Source organism: Bactrocera dorsalis, chromosome 3, assembly GCF_023373825.1.
Source record: "Bactrocera dorsalis isolate Fly_Bdor chromosome 3, ASM2337382v1, whole genome shotgun sequence".
Taxonomy (NCBI): Eukaryota; Metazoa; Arthropoda; class Insecta; order Diptera; family Tephritidae; genus Bactrocera; species Bactrocera dorsalis.
In genome coordinates this window covers 87,484,363-87,501,658 of record NC_064305.1, presented here as the reverse complement: position 1 = coordinate 87,501,658, position 17,296 = coordinate 87,484,363, and the positions used below count along the sequence as shown (strand labels likewise).

Sequence of the window (17,296 nt, the reverse complement as noted above, 5' to 3'; positions counted from 1 at the left end):
CGTGGCTTATTCTACACAAACACAGCCAAACATTCACATATGTCGTAAGCGAAAACGAGTTTTCTACCAATCAGCGCGCACAAATCGCGTACTTTCTCAAATCGTACAGTTAGCTCTTTCCTACCACTGCACCGCCGCCACAACTTGGCATTACGCTGTCCGCGCACTGCGTCTAGCGGTAATGTCAACAGCTGGGCGCTGGCAGTGTTGTTTGTATCTCAGCGCATGTTGAATGCGTAGCTCGCGCTGATTCGAAATCTGAAAACGTTGTGCGCGTTGAAAACGGTGACAGCAGCAGCATCTGAGTAGAGGGCAAGGGAAACGTGTGTGTTCCCCCATTGACGTTAGTTGGCGAGTCGTCATTTAACCGCGGCCCAGTGTCGCATCCGCGTTGTCATTCAAATTCGTTGCAGCTGCAATTCAATCGTCAATAGCGACAACGTTGCGCAATTAAATGTGAAGCGCGACAATTAGCTGAATTTTTGTGAATTCCAAGCGTTACTCGATTTATGTGCAGCAGCGAGTGCGCGATCGAATACCTTCCATTGCACGCCGGAAAGCGAAAGTGTCTACGCTACGAACAAATCTATCTATCTGCTAAGTAACGAGCTTCTTCGCATATTTCTAGCACGCGCGCGTTTGTCGGTGTCCTAATCGGTCTTCATGTGTGTTGCGATCGAAATATTCAAAGTATTTTGGAATTTGACATTAGGCGAATTCTTGAATGTTTTTTGTTAGTGAAGACTCAATAAAAAATAAATTCTTGTCGCTTTTGAAATTAATGTTGTTTGTGTGTTTGCAAAAAGTATCTGAAATATGTTTTTCGAGAATTCACGTGAATATTTGACGACTCTTTCAACCGTGTAAAAATTGCTGCTGCATATTTGTATAGAAAAATATTGCAAAGTGTTAGTGTGTTTGTGAAATTTGTTGAGCGCAAAATATTTTACTGAAAATTCATGCGCTGCGATATTGAAAATAACAACAAAAGTAAACTACAAATAAACAAAGTGATTTAGAAAGCTAATATATTTTTGAAATTCATTCACTCTCAAGGCGGATTATCTACACAAAACAACACAAATAGACAGCAGGTATTAAGCTTCAAGAGGCGTTATATGCTTTATATATTTAATAATATATACATATATTACCACCTAAAATGAAAAATAATGTACCACTACTTTTCTGCTTTGGTCATAAAATGGTTATATTTTCGATATATTAGACAGCGGAAGATTAAAAGTTTGTGATGCATACTTACATATACATACATAGATATGTAATGTAGTGAATCGTAAGCAATAAAAAAGTCAATTTCGAATTTTTCGATGATTATAAATTATACGCAGATATATGAATTCTCAAGTACCTATGTACATATGTCTGTATGTTCATGCAATTTGCAAATGTATTCGAGGTCTTTCTATGAATGATATAAAATGTTAAATCGATTATTTAGGGTTTAATAATAATATAAAATGTTAGAAAAACAAGTCTATTTGGGGACAGCTCGGTGACCTATATTCCTACTCTCTTATAACTGTAACTAAAGCTTTCCCGTAGTAGCTATATAACATTTTCACTGTCGCTAGTTTGAGTGCTTATTCCAAGGCAGATATTTTTTGTAAAGTTTATCCCTTCATGCCGGCAAATTTGAATTTTCTTTCGGTATAAGCCGAAAAAAAAGTTTGAAAAAGTTTCTCTTACGACTGACCATATTTTGAGTTGTCTAACAAAAATTCTATAAAATGAAGACACAAAATCTCTTGAAATGTTTTAAATCCTTCTTTTTTAGTTTAAAAATTTCGCGCGATCAGACATACATATAGATATATATTAAAATACGTCGGCTTTTGAGAGATAACTTCCTTTTTATATGTTAATGCATGTTTCTTATTGGCTTTATATAAGTTGCTTTAGAATGGCTGAACTTAAGGAACTTAAGTGACATGAACGGTCTACGTTAAATTTCGCACCACGGCATTTATGTTATTTCGTTCTTTTAGTAGAACTTCAATGGTTTCAAAATTAACTAGACTTCGAGCGCTAATATGATGCCAATTTGTATTTGCAGTTGTCCTTATTCCATACATTATTTTCAGGTTATTGAATTAACCATTTATAGGTTCTTTACTTCTCTTAATCGAATTAAAAAGCCAAATCGATAGAAAAATCGTATTTCTTTATCAAGTCGCCTTGAGCGGCTATGATTAGCCGACTCAGTTATATTGCACAAAAACATACTAACTATAACTGATCAATTTACCAGCTGATCAAATTTGATACGCACTGACTGACAAAAAACTACATTTTCACATATTTTAATATAAATCTTTAGTACCGCATTCAAAATATACTCCTGTGTCAATATAAGCATTGATACCAACGTTTAATCCTATTTTCCTGACTAGAACAAGTCAAGAGTCTTCTCCAATTTTTTTTGTTTGGCCTCGTCATTGGAAAGCAATTTTATAGGTTATTGGACAGTTTCGACGTCATATCCACAAATCCATGTCTTTTTAACGACTTCTGCTCGGCATCATTTATGCAAAAGATTCATATTCTTTATTTATTCTTGGTTTCAAAATTATTTCGTTCACGATTGTTATAAAATTACGACATTTCTAAAGACATTTTCAAAACTTCCTTCTTGTATTCATTGGCCGTCGGGGCCAATTCAGTGGTTCAGAGATTTATGTACATGTCCTAAGAAAATCTAAAGTTCAAAAATGAAGACTTGTAAGATTTTAATTGTTTTGGATAAAATTTTAATTATTTTGGATAAAAATTCTCAGCAATCTGTGAGTTCTCATTCCATTCTGAGAGAAATCTTATCTAAATTTTTGTTATAATGGAATCCCAAATACTTACAAATTTATTGAACTTAGCTTTTGAATGTGTAGGGTTTGGAATCAAATATATGTCGACGATATATATTTATTCTATAGGCAAAACTATTTTTAGTGGTTAATAAAAGTTGCGTCATTCTATTCATATATCGACATTCAACAATTATTTGACAGCTGAAAATCTAAGCTTCGTTACTTTTTGTAAGAATTTTTTCTGGTGAAATAGTTTCTTAAGGGAGCTCCAAACTCCTCAATCAATCACCACGCAATCACTCGATTTGCATTGGCTCTCTTTCCTTTACTACTAGTTATACAAAATAGTTGTAAGCAACCATTAAGAAACATTAAGAAACCGCGGAAACTTAAGAAGTTTTAAAGGTTACATTCATTTAGTAATGTCAAAAAATCGATTTTTTGATGTCCATATTTAATGAATGTACATAATATATGTATATGTATGTATTTCAAAATATAATCCAAAATTTCCAGGTTGATCCGACAAATAGTTTCGAAGGTAAAAGCGACCTTGTAAGAATTTTTTAACTTAGTGTAACCGGCTCTCCAAACTTTAAACTGGCTTTCCTCGAAACAATGTTTCCAGAATCGGCCCGAAAATTTTTCTCCGTAACGGCTGAATTGATCGACTTTAGATTTAAGCAAAAAAAAACTTGTTTACCGTCAGACATTTTCTTAGGACGGCTTCGGGCTAAAAGTAGTCAAAAAATTTTCAAGATGAATCACCGTGTATTTAAATACATATATTAAATTCTGTTAATATATGTTTATTATTTTGTTAAATCAAATGCCAAAAAACAATTCATAAAAACACGCATTTTTTGTGTAGCTTCCAAGTGGATATTATTTTTATTTTTTAAATACATAGTTTGCTCTTTTGAACCATCGATATATAAAATACTCATACCTTATAACAGTAATGTAATACATTTATGACCAACAAGCTTCCATTCGTTACTTTGCGCTCATTCTCATTTGTATTCGCATGTCCTCAATTCTTTTAATTATCTCTCTGCAAAAAACAGTTTCCAGATGAGCTTGGCTTCTTACCACATTTAGTCTCTTTGCGGGTCTGTGGTATATAATCACTCTTAGCCTATGCAGATATGTTAATCCGCACGTAATTATGATGGCTTTAAACTAGCCTTTCTCGTCAGTTGTTTTTGCCGCCACATAACCTTATTTCATTTCTAATTATAGTTTTTTTGCGAACACTGCACCCCATTGAGTTGCGCACGAAACGAGTATTTCCACCATTTTTAATATTCATAGCACTACTTTTCTGATAATGACTCCTCTTCTTCTTCTTAATTGCAGTGCAATTGATGGTGGCCAGGCCGATTTTTCGTCGATGCTGTTGACGATGATGACGTGGAACGCGATCGTGATGACGAGACCAGCACAACGGCTTAGCAAGTGCTGTTGAGGGGAAGCTTTGCTGCAGTGGTGAATGCTGACCGGCCCACGGTAGCGAATGTATGCTGGGGAGAGGTGAAACGTACATAACTGACTATTCTTGGCTGAATAGGAGTCGCACGATTATTTGTGTGCGTGTTTGTGTATGTGTGTGTGTGCCGTGGAGTAGCAGTGCGCGCGATGAGAGAGAAATACCAGCGAGTGAAACGTGCATGAGGTGAGCAATTAAAACATTATTCGCAACCGCCGTTCCGCTCCCTCAACTGTGCCAGCCAGCCGCTATGATAAAGTGCAACAACTAAATTGTTGTTACTTAAAAAGCACTAACAAAAAAAAAAACGAGTAAAAAATATATTGTAAACAAAGAGGAATAAATAATAGAAAATCGTGTGCTCGGCCCGTTTGTTCGCGTTCAATCGGTTGTGCGTGTAACATTGCCTACCAAATACAAGTACAAAAACAAATACACAACACCTGTGCTTTTGCCATTGTGTGCGCGAATAGTGTGGACGTGTTGATGTTTGTGTAACTCGTTTTTGCCGTTGTTTTTGTTATTTTCAAACGCGGTATGTAAAATGCAATAAAACTATTGGCACGAAGATTTCATTCCTGGAATACGGCATTGCAGCGGAACCAAACAAGTGAACACCATCACCATCACACACCGACACAGTCATAACAACAACAACAACAGCTGCAACAAAAACGTGTAGTGTCACTAATAAAAACAACAATAACAAGAAAGCAAAAAACAACAACAAGAAGCGATATTAATAATACCACACGCACGTTTAAGGCGTTGCACACAACAACAACAAGCGTTAAGCTGTAATTCATATTAGTGAAAAATATAAATTCAAGCATTGTTGTGTTTTCTTTTTTTGTTATTGCCATTGCATACTTAATTGAAGTTAAATTGAAGAGCATTCGCATGCTGTGTGTGAAAAAGTGTTGTGCTTCGTGTGCTTCAAGAAACCGTTATTCATCACATGCGCATAAGAAATTGAAAAAATAATAATAATAATTCAGTTACTTGGCAGCTAGTTTAACAATAAAAAGAAATAATTGTGCAATTTGCCAGATTAAAATACAACAGGAACTACGTTAGGTATCCAACCACAAGCCAAATCCAAAGTAGCAGACCTTCAGCAACTGTGATTTTACAAAAAATTTCAGTCCTTGGATCACTTGGACGATGGCAGTGTCCTGCCCCGAAGTAATGTACGGTGCTTATTATCCATATTTGTATGGCCGTGCCGGACCAAGTCGTTCATTTTATCAATATGAAAGGGTGAGATATGCAATTTTTTCTCTTCTAAAATATAGAAATTTAATTGTTTTAGAATACATTGTTGATTAGATTAATGAGAATTTTAATATCACAATGTCACTAAATAATGAAATTGAAATTATTATTATAATTATTAAAACAGTTTTTGAGCAATATTGTGTGTTAGTATAAAATACTTAAAATATATGTGCTGTGCGGCGTATGAGTAACCACTATACATATATCTCAACTAATAATAATTCGCACAAGCAAAGCAAAACATTAGTTATAATAGAAAAATATAATTGACATTTGTAATCTATATTTACTGAGCTTTTCAAGAAGATTTATTTAAAACATCCGTCATTTTTTTGGAAGACAAAGAAGAATATATTCAAATATCATCTATTTCCTGGTATCCTCAATTCGACTATTCCTTTATAGACCAGTGCAAAAGTCTTTGAAAAAGGTAAAAAAATGAAAGAAATTCATAGCAGCTTGCAACACATTGGAAACGAAAAATAAAAAATTTAAACTGAAATAAATCAATTTACGGACAATCTGAGGTCCGGTATAATTGATCTAAAAATTCGTTAACATATTATGGTCTCTTTTATCTGTATTTCAAAACTTTCTATTACTAAAACTGACCTCCGAGAGCTCCACTATATAAAACACTAGAACATGTTTTTCACTCGGATGGCCTATCACCACTATGTGAACGTAAAATCCTCACTCTAAGCACATTTTACACCAAATTCAAATTACTCAAAATCGTTCAAAAATAGAGAATATAACGTGCCAAAAATCAAAACTCAAAATCAAACTTTGTGCCAAAAATATTAATTTAAAAAAATTACAAAATAAAACTCTTTAGGACAAATAACGAAAATATGCTCTTAGAATAGTGTTTTTATACAAAAATTATACAAACGCCGTCTCACATATTTTTCCTATTCATAAAAAGCAATCGTGAGTTTGAATCGTCTTAATAATAATAGTAATTAATAAACTGCATATAATAAGAACATTTTATTTATATACACACACACAATATATTGTGTTTACTACACACCCATACTGCTTAAATGATTGAAAGTGAGTCATGATTCATGAAATTGGTTGTCCAATCATCTCATCACTTTTCGACGCATTAAACTACGCACCTATATAGATACATACATACATATATTTTTTTATTTACGTATATATATACATACATGTAGAATACAAAAAGGCGCATTTCACGGCCAGACTGACCAATTTGCACATGTTTGTATGTTTGTAGGCAAAGGTATGCAATCTGCCACTGCAAAATTGACATTTCTTATAAAATCCTAAAGTTCTCACGCTGCTGCAAGGCATCTGAGACAATAAAGGGAGAACAATACAGGAGTTATATAAATTTTTAGTGACGAATTTGAGGGTTTAGTGTTGTGAGCGAAACCGAAACTCAGCACGAATTTGGAAATTACAAAAAAAAAAATTTTTCATAAAAATTATATTTTAAACAAAAAAACAAAACAAAATAAATTTAAAAAGTTCAAAGGAATTTTATTTCATAAAAAATACTTTGAAAATGATAGAAATAAACGTTGGATCGTGAGAAAGACATTAATATGGTTTTTCGAAGAAAAAATGTCGAATCTTAAATTAAATAGATTTTTTTCTATTTGGGAGAAAAAAAAACGTGAGATAGTGACAAAGCCACCAACAATGTAGTAAAATATGGGTTTTCGAAGAAAAAATCTCCAATCTTTAATCAAATGATTTTTTTCTTTCGAATGACATGTAAAATCTTAGACTCAGAGTTAGGTATCTGAAGTTACTGTTTATGGAAACTACTAAGTTTACTAGAATTTCCTCATTTCTTTAGTCTCTTATCGAAAATTGTACTTCTGATAACAATAAAAATATTGACGAAATATTGAGAACACTTCTTCTTCTTCTTTTTTGACGTTGACACTGGTTACACGATTATAACCGAGTTCTCCTTTTCGCTGTTTGACACCAATTGGAGATTTTAAGTCATTAAGTCCACTACTAAATCTAAGCGCGGAAAATTAATTTAGAGGAAAATACGAGGAAACTTCAATATTAAAAATATGATGAAAGGAATTTCTTTCTGTAGAACCAGCAAGAAATTCTGGATCCACCATTAATACTAGTTGTTTGTTTGATTCGTTACTTTCCACGATAGCTAAACATTTTTTTTTGCCTTTTTTGTCCAGGTCTTTATTGGAACCCAAAATTGAAAGCGATTTTGAATCTTTAACTCGCCAATTTTCCAACTTGAAGTTATAATGCCTTGAGGTCTCAATAATGCCTTGAGGTCTCAATTCGCAATCGAAATCGAATATTCGGTCGAAGATTATACCATAATGCACTCTGTATACACAAAATATATAAAAATAAGTTCTTATCCTCTTGTTCTAAACCTTACTCACACACAAACTTCGCAGCAAAAACTTATTCACGCAAAAAAAAAATATAAATAAATGAAATGACAACAAACTAAAACAAAGACAAAGTGCGACACAGTGAGCAGCAACAAATTTTATTAAACAAAAACAAATAAAAAAATAAAATAAAAATGCGCAAAATTAAAAGAAACCCGGCAAGGCGGCTCAAGTCGCTTTTACTCAAAGGCATTCCGCTGTCTTCGGGTCCAATTATACAAGGCCGCGGCACTAAAACGAAATTGCCCTTTTATGTAGCAAAACCGTGCAACAAACTAACCAAAGGAAAACGAAACAAATATAACAAAAACAAAACAAAAGAGTTGAAGCCGCAAAAGCACTTCAGAAGCTACATACATACATATGTACACATATGTGAATTGGACGCGATTCCAAGCTTTGCATGCGCACTTTTTTTTTTTTGAAACGGATCGCTTGGAGAAATATGGACAGACGCTTGAACTACTTTGCTGTGGACAAACGGACCAACTCTGACTACGACTGCGTCGGCCTTTGTTGTTGCGGGCACCCCCAATCGAAAAAAAAGTTGTACACGCATTTGGTCTGACGGCGGACGGACATTGTTCCAACGGGCGTACGTACAAAATGTCACCAGCAACATGTTTGCCCTTTGTTTTTAATTTATTCGCGGTGAACGCGGCAGGCCACAACTGATTACTACTCACACAATCGATTTTCGTGCTTGCGCTCATTTACGCAACACGCTGAGAGCCAGAGTGTGAAGTGTGTGTCAAGCGGGCGGTTTGTTTTTTTCGTTGAAACACCAAATTCGTTTAATGATTTGTTTTGCTGATCGACAATGATCACAGCATTTTGTCGCCAACGAGTTGTTGTTGCGGTTAAGTTGTTGTTGTCTGCATTCAAAATGTGTTAAGTTCATTTGAAAAGTGTCACAAGCGAAGAGCGCAATAAAGCTGGCGAGCAAACACGGTAGATTGTGGTGGGAAGCGCGTGAAATGTACAGGCAAACGATATGCAATCGTCGTTCCCATCAGTGAGGTTATCTGCGTAGCTCGAACAAACAATAGGCCGTGTCAGCGGCACAGTTTCTGCCTCCCCGGTCGCTAATTTGGTGGAGTTGCTACCTTTTCACCACATTGTACTCGCTGTTCGCTGGTAGACACCGCCTTCTGTTCTTTCTCGTTAGTATCATCGATATCGGGCATCACCGATGCCACATATAATACATACACATACAGATACGGACAGACATATCTCGCACCCATATTACGGTGATTTATGCCGTGTGAGCCATTTTTCGCCAACAAATTCGCCTTCGCGGCAAACCAAATCGAAATTTTCATACGACTAATGGGAATCGGCGTGTCTTGACAAATACTACGCAGCTACGCACATTGCAACTACTACTTCTGACTCAATCTTCCCTACAACAATGCGCTTAAGTGCGCTGCGTCTGCCAACAACAACATGTGACTGGCTAGCAGCGATGCACACATTCCTTCGGGTCCGGTTTTCGATTTTTATAAATTTCGCCGGTCGATCGTACGATCAGCGTCGGTAGATCGTTGGAGCAACGGTACACATCGATGCACAGATAAGCAGCCAACATGCGGCTGGCAACAACAAAGCCGACAGTCTAGCGTATACGCGTCGCTATGCGATGGGCGGCTGGCTGAATAGCATGCGCTTTTGCCATTGCGATCGCCTATTGTCTTTGTGCTGTTGGGGGGAGGATGACGGACGGGGTGCGATGGTGGCAGCATCGACTACTGCTACTGTGCACTTTTCGCTTTTGCGCAATTCGGTTGTTTGCCACTCGGCGTGTGCATCGATTGCTGGCTGACTGCCTGAATGCCGGTTCGATTGGCGATCGTGTCCGTCGATAAGCGCACAACATTGATTATGTGCTTAAAACAACTGACAGACACTTGCGACAATCAGACATTGAACACACTCATACCAGCACTAGTTTGTGTGTGTATGTGTGGCGTATAGTGCCTGTGCCTATTTACTTAACTCGCTCATGTAATTATTTGTCGCTTTTCATGTGCATTCCGCGCAAAGATTTTCAGCAAAGCAGTGGTGGAGAAGGAAGAGGAGCGAAGGGGAAGGATTTTCGTTCGCTGTTATTATAAATTATAATGACATTAACTTGATGTATGCATTTTTTGTTCGTTAGGATATTAACTTTATATAGATGTTAGAGCAATAATATTTTCTTTTTAAACTTAGCTTTAGTCCCTTGTAATATCCTCTATTTTAAACATAAATAATACCGGGAAATAAAAGAGTTTTTAAAGAAAAGTGGAATTTTAAATGATGTACATAGAACAAACTACGATAACATCACACAGTGACTGGGATCAATGTGTTCCAATTTTAAAGGACACACTCTGTATGAGAGTCTAAACACAGGCGATTTTTGAAAATTTCTCACGGCGTTAAAATAGAGATCTTCCACAGCTGCAGTGGTTCCGGCCTACTCAGTGGATCTAGCCTAAAAAAATTCACACTAGAAGATATTGTCGGTCGAAACCTATCGAAAGTAAAAAAAAAAAATCGAAAAAGTCGAAAAAGCCGAAGCTTAGCGAAATACGCAAACAAATATAAACGATTATTCTTTAATTCCACTTTTTACTGAGAAAATTTCGCTTTGAAAAAAGGCTACAACGCTCAAATGACATCATGACACTATTGTAACGAGTGATCCAAGAAGAGGTACTTTTTTCAATAGCCTTTTTTGATGGATCACGCGTGAATCGTTTCAAGTTGTCATGTAATTTTTGTTCAGTATCGATTGGCCACAACGATCATGTGATATCACACCGTTATACCCTTGCCTGTGGGGCTATGTAAAGTCTAAAGTCTATGCGGACAATTCAGCTTCGATTCGGGCCTCGGAACAAAACATCACGCGTATCATTCGCGAGTTACCAATCGAAATGCACGAACGAGTCATCGAAAATTGGACTCAACGGATGGACCATCTGAAACGTAGCCGCGGCCAACATTTGAAAGAGATAATTTTCAAAAAATAAATGTCAAAGGAGGTTCTTTCGAATGATAACAAATATTCCCCATTACATTTGAAGTTTCTGCGTTTTTTTCTTTAAAGAAGTTAGGAACTTCAAAATCATCCAAAAATATTAAATAATTTCTACAGATTACTATAATACATAAATAACAATGAAGCAGATGTCACCAAAATAACAAGGGCTTTACATAATATATGTATGTATTTATATACTACACTTATATACATTTATATGCTTATATACATACATTATGTAAATCTTTTTGAAAATACTTTAGTAGGATTCCTTTTTAAAGCCCGTAAACAGTTCTCAGATAATGATTCCACTGAATAAATTCCGCCAGTATCTGTGCGAATTTGTTGAGAAATTCCAAAAGAGTTAGCTCTGATATCTAACGATGAATCTATAAGTAGACACATATCCTATTTTTTTTTTTTTACATTCATGAATGACTAATAAAAATATAATTGCTCAAGCAGATTTATAAGCGCCCAGGGAATACATAAATATAAATTAATTATAAATAAACTCACTTTGAAAATCATTACCATTAAATAACTACAATAATCCCTATTGAAAACAAAGCTATTTAAGTAAAAATTAAATTCCTTGGAACCACTAGATGTAAAATCGTGCTCTTCGCGTTTTCCCTTTGGGGTGACTTTTAATTACTGTAATCATTTAAAGTTCAATGCTGTCAATAAGCAGATAAACTTAGAACACACGTGTGCATATTTAGGTATTATAGATATATGTCGCCATATGTTAATGGGGTTCTTTACATTTGTACAAAACCGAAATTGCATATTTCCACGTGCTGCCGTGAACCCTATCAATGAGCGCGTCGTAAATCAAAGCAGCCGCGGCCCATTGCAAGCGCTGACGATGGCCTTTATTTTTATGCACATAAGCGCAAATGAGACGTGTTGGTTAACCCATTATGGGGCACTTAAGGCGGCGGCATGATGCGTGAGTTCAGCATTGGATTTTATACTTTTAAGTGTCAGTAAAACTAAACCGAATGAAATTAAACTAAATGAGCCGCAACAACAAGCGCACATACCAACAATGACACAGACGCATTACACATGCATATACACATATTTATCTGTATATGCTTGTGTGAGTATGTGCACGTTGCTGCGGCGCCAATTCCCTAACGACACCAATATCCATTTCATTAGTGGCCGTGATGCACAACTCGCTGTGATTGGGGTTAGCTGTAGGCGCTCTCACATACACACACACATACACATGAAGGAGTGTCGTAATCGCATGTGGGTGTTCGTGTTATTGCTGTTGCTGCGAGTTATCGCTTAGCCTTTGGCGCGACCCTGCTATGCCCTCTGTGCATGGCTGTGGAGCTAATAAATAGCAATAATGTCACCTCTTTTGATAAACACACAAAATAATGCGCCACAGCCGTTTGTCATATGCTGCGCACTCATAAATTCTCAACACCCGCTTTACGCGTTGTTGTTATTGTCGATATTGTTATGCCATTGCTACCGCTCGGCCGCTACTGCTTCGCTTCCATAATCATAAATTAGGCATTGTGTCAGTTCGAATTTGGTTGAAATGTTGCGTGGCAGCGAGCTTTTCTGCATTGTATCATGCCCCAAAGTAACGTTGCATGTGGAGTACGAATGTATGTATGTATGTATATATGTCTTTATTAAAAGCAAATTTTTTGAAACAACATGATTTTTTTTATTAGAAATAGCGTCAATTAGTAAATGTGCTTTTGCAAGAGTGTTTATCAAATTTACAAAAAAAAAAAAAATATTTGTTAAACTTCAATTCCTCATATGTAAATGCTTGTTATTTGTAAAATATCCCGATATTCGCTCTTGCAACTTTTCCTATCATTTTCTTGTACGAAGTATCCGTAAACTAAACTCAGATATCCTTCTAATTTTTGTAATTTTTTACTGATACTTCCCTTGATATAAATTTTTCGTCAACCTTTTATTACCCAGCTATCATTCTCCGATTTTGGGGGCATCCGCTACTGGTTGTGTGACTATTTGTCAAGTGGTTATATTAAATATTCATAATTATAAATATAGGTTATTTTTTTTTTATTATTTGCTCTTAACTGCTTCGGGATACGATATTGGTTTAGAACCTATATTATACCCATTCTTGCAATGTTTTCCTAGGCCATTAATATTACTTGCAACCAATTTGATACTTTAAGGCAGGGATGGGCACATTTTTAGCCCGCAAAGTTAGCAAAGTGCGCACGGGGGCTAGATGAGGGGAATATCAGTTTACGGAGAGAAGGGCATAACAAGTTGAGAAAAATTGCGAAAAAAATGAATTACATTCCTCCGTAACTTGATGTTCATCGCAGAGTGGTTGCGGCAATACTGACATTGTACACAAATTTAAGGGTGGAAGTTTACTTCATATCGTGCCAAAAAAAGTGCCCCAACTGCTGAGTAGCTGAAAAGTTTATTAAACTTCGAGATATTTCCTAAGTAATGACCTACAATTTATAAAAAATATCAAAACTTAACAAAATGCCGTAATTTTGAAAGAAAATTTAGTTTTTTAGTAAAAAATATCCGTTTTTTTATTGCCAAATTGACAATTTTCGACCAATCAAAAATATCATAGGTCATTGTATAGTAAATGTATTCAACAATAATCAGTTTTAATTCGATCGATTCGATAGTTGATCAGTTCATCGGTTATGATGTCAGTATTTTTGAAAAATGTCGTTCTGAGAAAAACGCATTTAAAGTTTCAACTATCCGATTTATATCTGCAAGAGGTCGCTGTTTAGAACGCTGCCATCAAAAACTATTCAAGATACGACCTTGCCGATTTCACACGATGTTTTTGAAAATATAAGGTATCGAAAAAACAAAAAAAAAATGTTTGAAAGTGACACACCTTAAAGCTTTACATGAGTTCCTCAGACAAAAGACAGTCTAAGTTTAAAATATTAAATATTTTATTCGAATTTTTTATTGTTACAAACATACACTATTTACAAAGAAAATCTGAAATTTTTCCGTTCCGGTGATCCCTCGGAAAAAAATTGCTCCCGCGTTGGCAGTATAACTCCTTACAGGATCTCAACGCTGTACTTGAATCAACTTGAAAATTTAGCAGAATAGTCTAGAGCTAAACGCGTAAACCCATGTAATCCCTTAAACGTAATTTACTCGAAACAGCATTTTTCGAATTTGCTGATTTGGTTACTCGGGGACAAATGATCTGGTTTTGAAATGTGTACATATTTCGTGTATAGTTCTCTGGTCTGATAAAAATCTAAATCTTGGGTAAAATTTTTTTGAACTCCGGTTTTTTATAAATGTTTTCTTTTACCAAAAGTCATTTTATGAAAAATAATTTCTAGCGAGAATTCTTTTACGTTTCTTTAACGGAGAGGGCCTGAGCCAGTGTAGACCTTTTTTAGGGTCGTTGTATGATATCGATTTTGACCTCGGATCTCTTTTATAGCAAATAAAATTTCCTACAAATTTGTCCCGTCATTTACGAGATATATACAAAAAAGGCGAAATTCTTGGAAAAATGGCCCCGTACTACCTCGCCGGTGTGAGTTACGACTTTGTTGCACTTGGCACTTTTGTAGAGCGAACAATTCTGAGAAATATGCGTCTAAAGTCAAAGCGATACCATAAAACACCTCTGATCTGTAGGAATTTAAAGATAAAACTCAACGATTGTAGTGTATTTTCTATGGAAATTTTTTCCAGGCCTTGGTCCAGTTCTTAATGTTAATATTAAGGGCTAAAATTTCCAGGGAATTTTAATTAGGGTATTTCCAAGGAAATTTGGTAACGGGACTGAAAAAAATTAATAGTTAAAAAAATACAATCTCGTGTATATATAAATAAAATTTGCGTATTTCGGAGAAAATTAAAAATAGAACTTATGTGAATCAGAATCGTTTAGCTATTAATACAGAGATTACACATTGTTGGTAGGGTTAATATTATATATGTATGTACATAAATATCTTCAATTTTTTTTTAATGATTCACTTTCATTATTAATAGCTTAGATAGACTACTAAATAATAAACTAACCATTTTGTACCTAATATTTTAAAAAATTGGGTTATTTTAAGAAGTATAGTTTTTGCATATAGTTTTTGAAAGTGTTACAAGAGAAATGTATCTTAATTTCTAATCTGCTACGATAGTTTTGCTTTAAGCTCTTAAAGCTTTTTAAAATATAATGTTTTCCGCCTTTAAAATCTAGATTCTGGCAACGCTTTCTAAGAATAAGAATTATTAATAAATTCTGTGTTACAAATAGCAATTTTTTATAACCGTTCGTAATTGAGAATTTTTAACGACATTTTGGGCTTATTATGCTTCTTGAATATTCACAAATTACATTTATGGCTAACTCAACAGCCTTCAAAGCCATCATTTGATCATAGAAGCATTCATAACCTGAATGAAGGCAATAACGCAAGTTTATATGAATATCGTTAATTTAAAATATTGCTTCAATTGAGATACTAAAAAATAAAAAAATATAAATGTTCGGAAAAAAATTAAAATACTTATGTTGTACAAAAATAGATGTTTTTAATTATACAGCAATCAATGAATTACTTGGCCTACCTGGTGGATATGGGCTACAAATCTGACCAATGAAAATATAGTTTTAATTAAGTCCAAAGACATTAAGTTGAAATTTGCTGTGCAAATTAACTGACAATAAAACTTGAAAAAAAGCCAAAGCGCTGTTAGAGATGGGTTCAATTGTATAAGCTCTCCTGTTTGTGCTTCAAATTATAAAAGCGGAACTACACATTTAACTGAAATACAATTTACATACATAAAGTTGTTTATAGTTAGATAATCTTATCAATTATTGTTATTTACAACACTTTTTATAAAATTAACTAAAATTTAATTTTCTTCTTTACCGTCAATGCTCCGGCACAGTTCAATCAGGATCTGTACTCGTCGTCTGGCGTGCAATTGGCCTCATCCAGCGCCTCTGGTAGCTCACACTCACCCTGCAGTCCCATACTACCGCCGGCGGTGAGTGCGAATGCCGCCGCTGCAGCAGTAGCGGCCGCACACAATACCGCCGCCGCAGTCGTCGCCGTAGCAGCGCAAACCGCCAATCAGTCGGCGAGCTTGAGCGCAACGACGAGTCTGCCACTGGGCGGTAGCAGCGGCAGTGGTGTGCCCGGCAGCGGAGGCGGTGGCGGCGGTAATGTTGGAAGTGCTGGAGTTAGTGCGGGCATCGGCGGCTCTGTGATCGGTGGCGCTGGTGGAGTAGTGCTGGGCGGCGGCGGCAGCGTAGCGGTCAACAGCGCGATACAGCACAGCAGAGCGCATACCAAAGAAGAGGATCTGGGGGTGCCACGAAGTGATGCCGAAGGTAAGTGTGAACCGTTTAATAAACTATGTATGCCAAACTTGAATGCCATAAATAATGTTCATATGTATGTGTATGTGCGTTTGCAGATCGCTGCACGACATTGAAAAATATTTAAATTTCACATCGGCATTCGCCAAAGAATTTTTATGAGCGCAAAATTTATGCGACATCTAATCATTGCTGGCGAATTCTACAAATATTTTTACAAGTCGCCGCGAATATTCACCATTTTTTGTTTGAAAGCGATCAAGCTAACTTATACACACACGAACATATATATAGATATGTACACGCTCTGACTCAAACAAAAATCCGCTGAAATATGTGTAGTTGGCGGGCAGGTGTTGGCAGTGAATTCCAGTAGCCGCATTGCGCCTTGATCGGAATGCGGTTGCGTACTCTTTGGTGCGTCGCGTCGCGTCGCGTTGCGTCGCTTAGGCGAGCGTTTTCAGCGCGCGCGACTTATTCGTACTTCTCCTTTCGTCTTAAGTCAAGTCAAGTCCATCTGAATTTTTCACATTCCACAGACGAATTTTTAATATACTTATTTACTCCACATACATACATATCTATATATTTGCGCACATCTACATTCGTCTATATATAAATATATATTGTTATGTAGTTATATATAGGGTGATTTTTTAAGAGCTTGATAACTTTTTTAAAAAAAAAAACGCATAAAATTTGCAAAATCTCATCGGTTCTTTATTTGAAACGTTAGATTGGTTCATGACATTTACTTTTTGAAGATAATTTCATTTAAATGTTGACCGCGGCTGCGTCTTAGGTGGTCCATTCGGAAAGTCCAATTTTGGGCAACTTTTTCGAGCATTTCGGTCGGAATAGCCCGAATTTCTTCGGAAATGTTGTCTTCCAAAGCTG

General features: G+C 35.8%; 1 protein-coding gene across 2 annotated transcripts in view; it reads left to right on the top strand.

The window, feature by feature from the left end:
• The first annotated feature begins 206 nt into the window (after positions 1 to 206).
• The window catches only part of LOC105229692 (protein vestigial), a 39,706-nt gene continuing 22,616 nt past the window's right edge, over positions 207 to 17,296 (top strand). For both annotated transcript variants that reach the window (XM_011210121.4, XM_019991588.3), the window contains exons 1-3: positions 207 to 1,094; positions 4,185 to 5,574; positions 15,967 to 16,411. In XM_011210121.4, the coding sequence (XP_011208423.2) occupies positions 5,479 to 5,574; positions 15,967 to 16,411 (541 nt within the window). In that variant the 5' untranslated portion in view covers positions 207 to 1,094; positions 4,185 to 5,478. The remainder of the gene's footprint in view (positions 1,095 to 4,184; positions 5,575 to 15,966; positions 16,412 to 17,296) is intronic.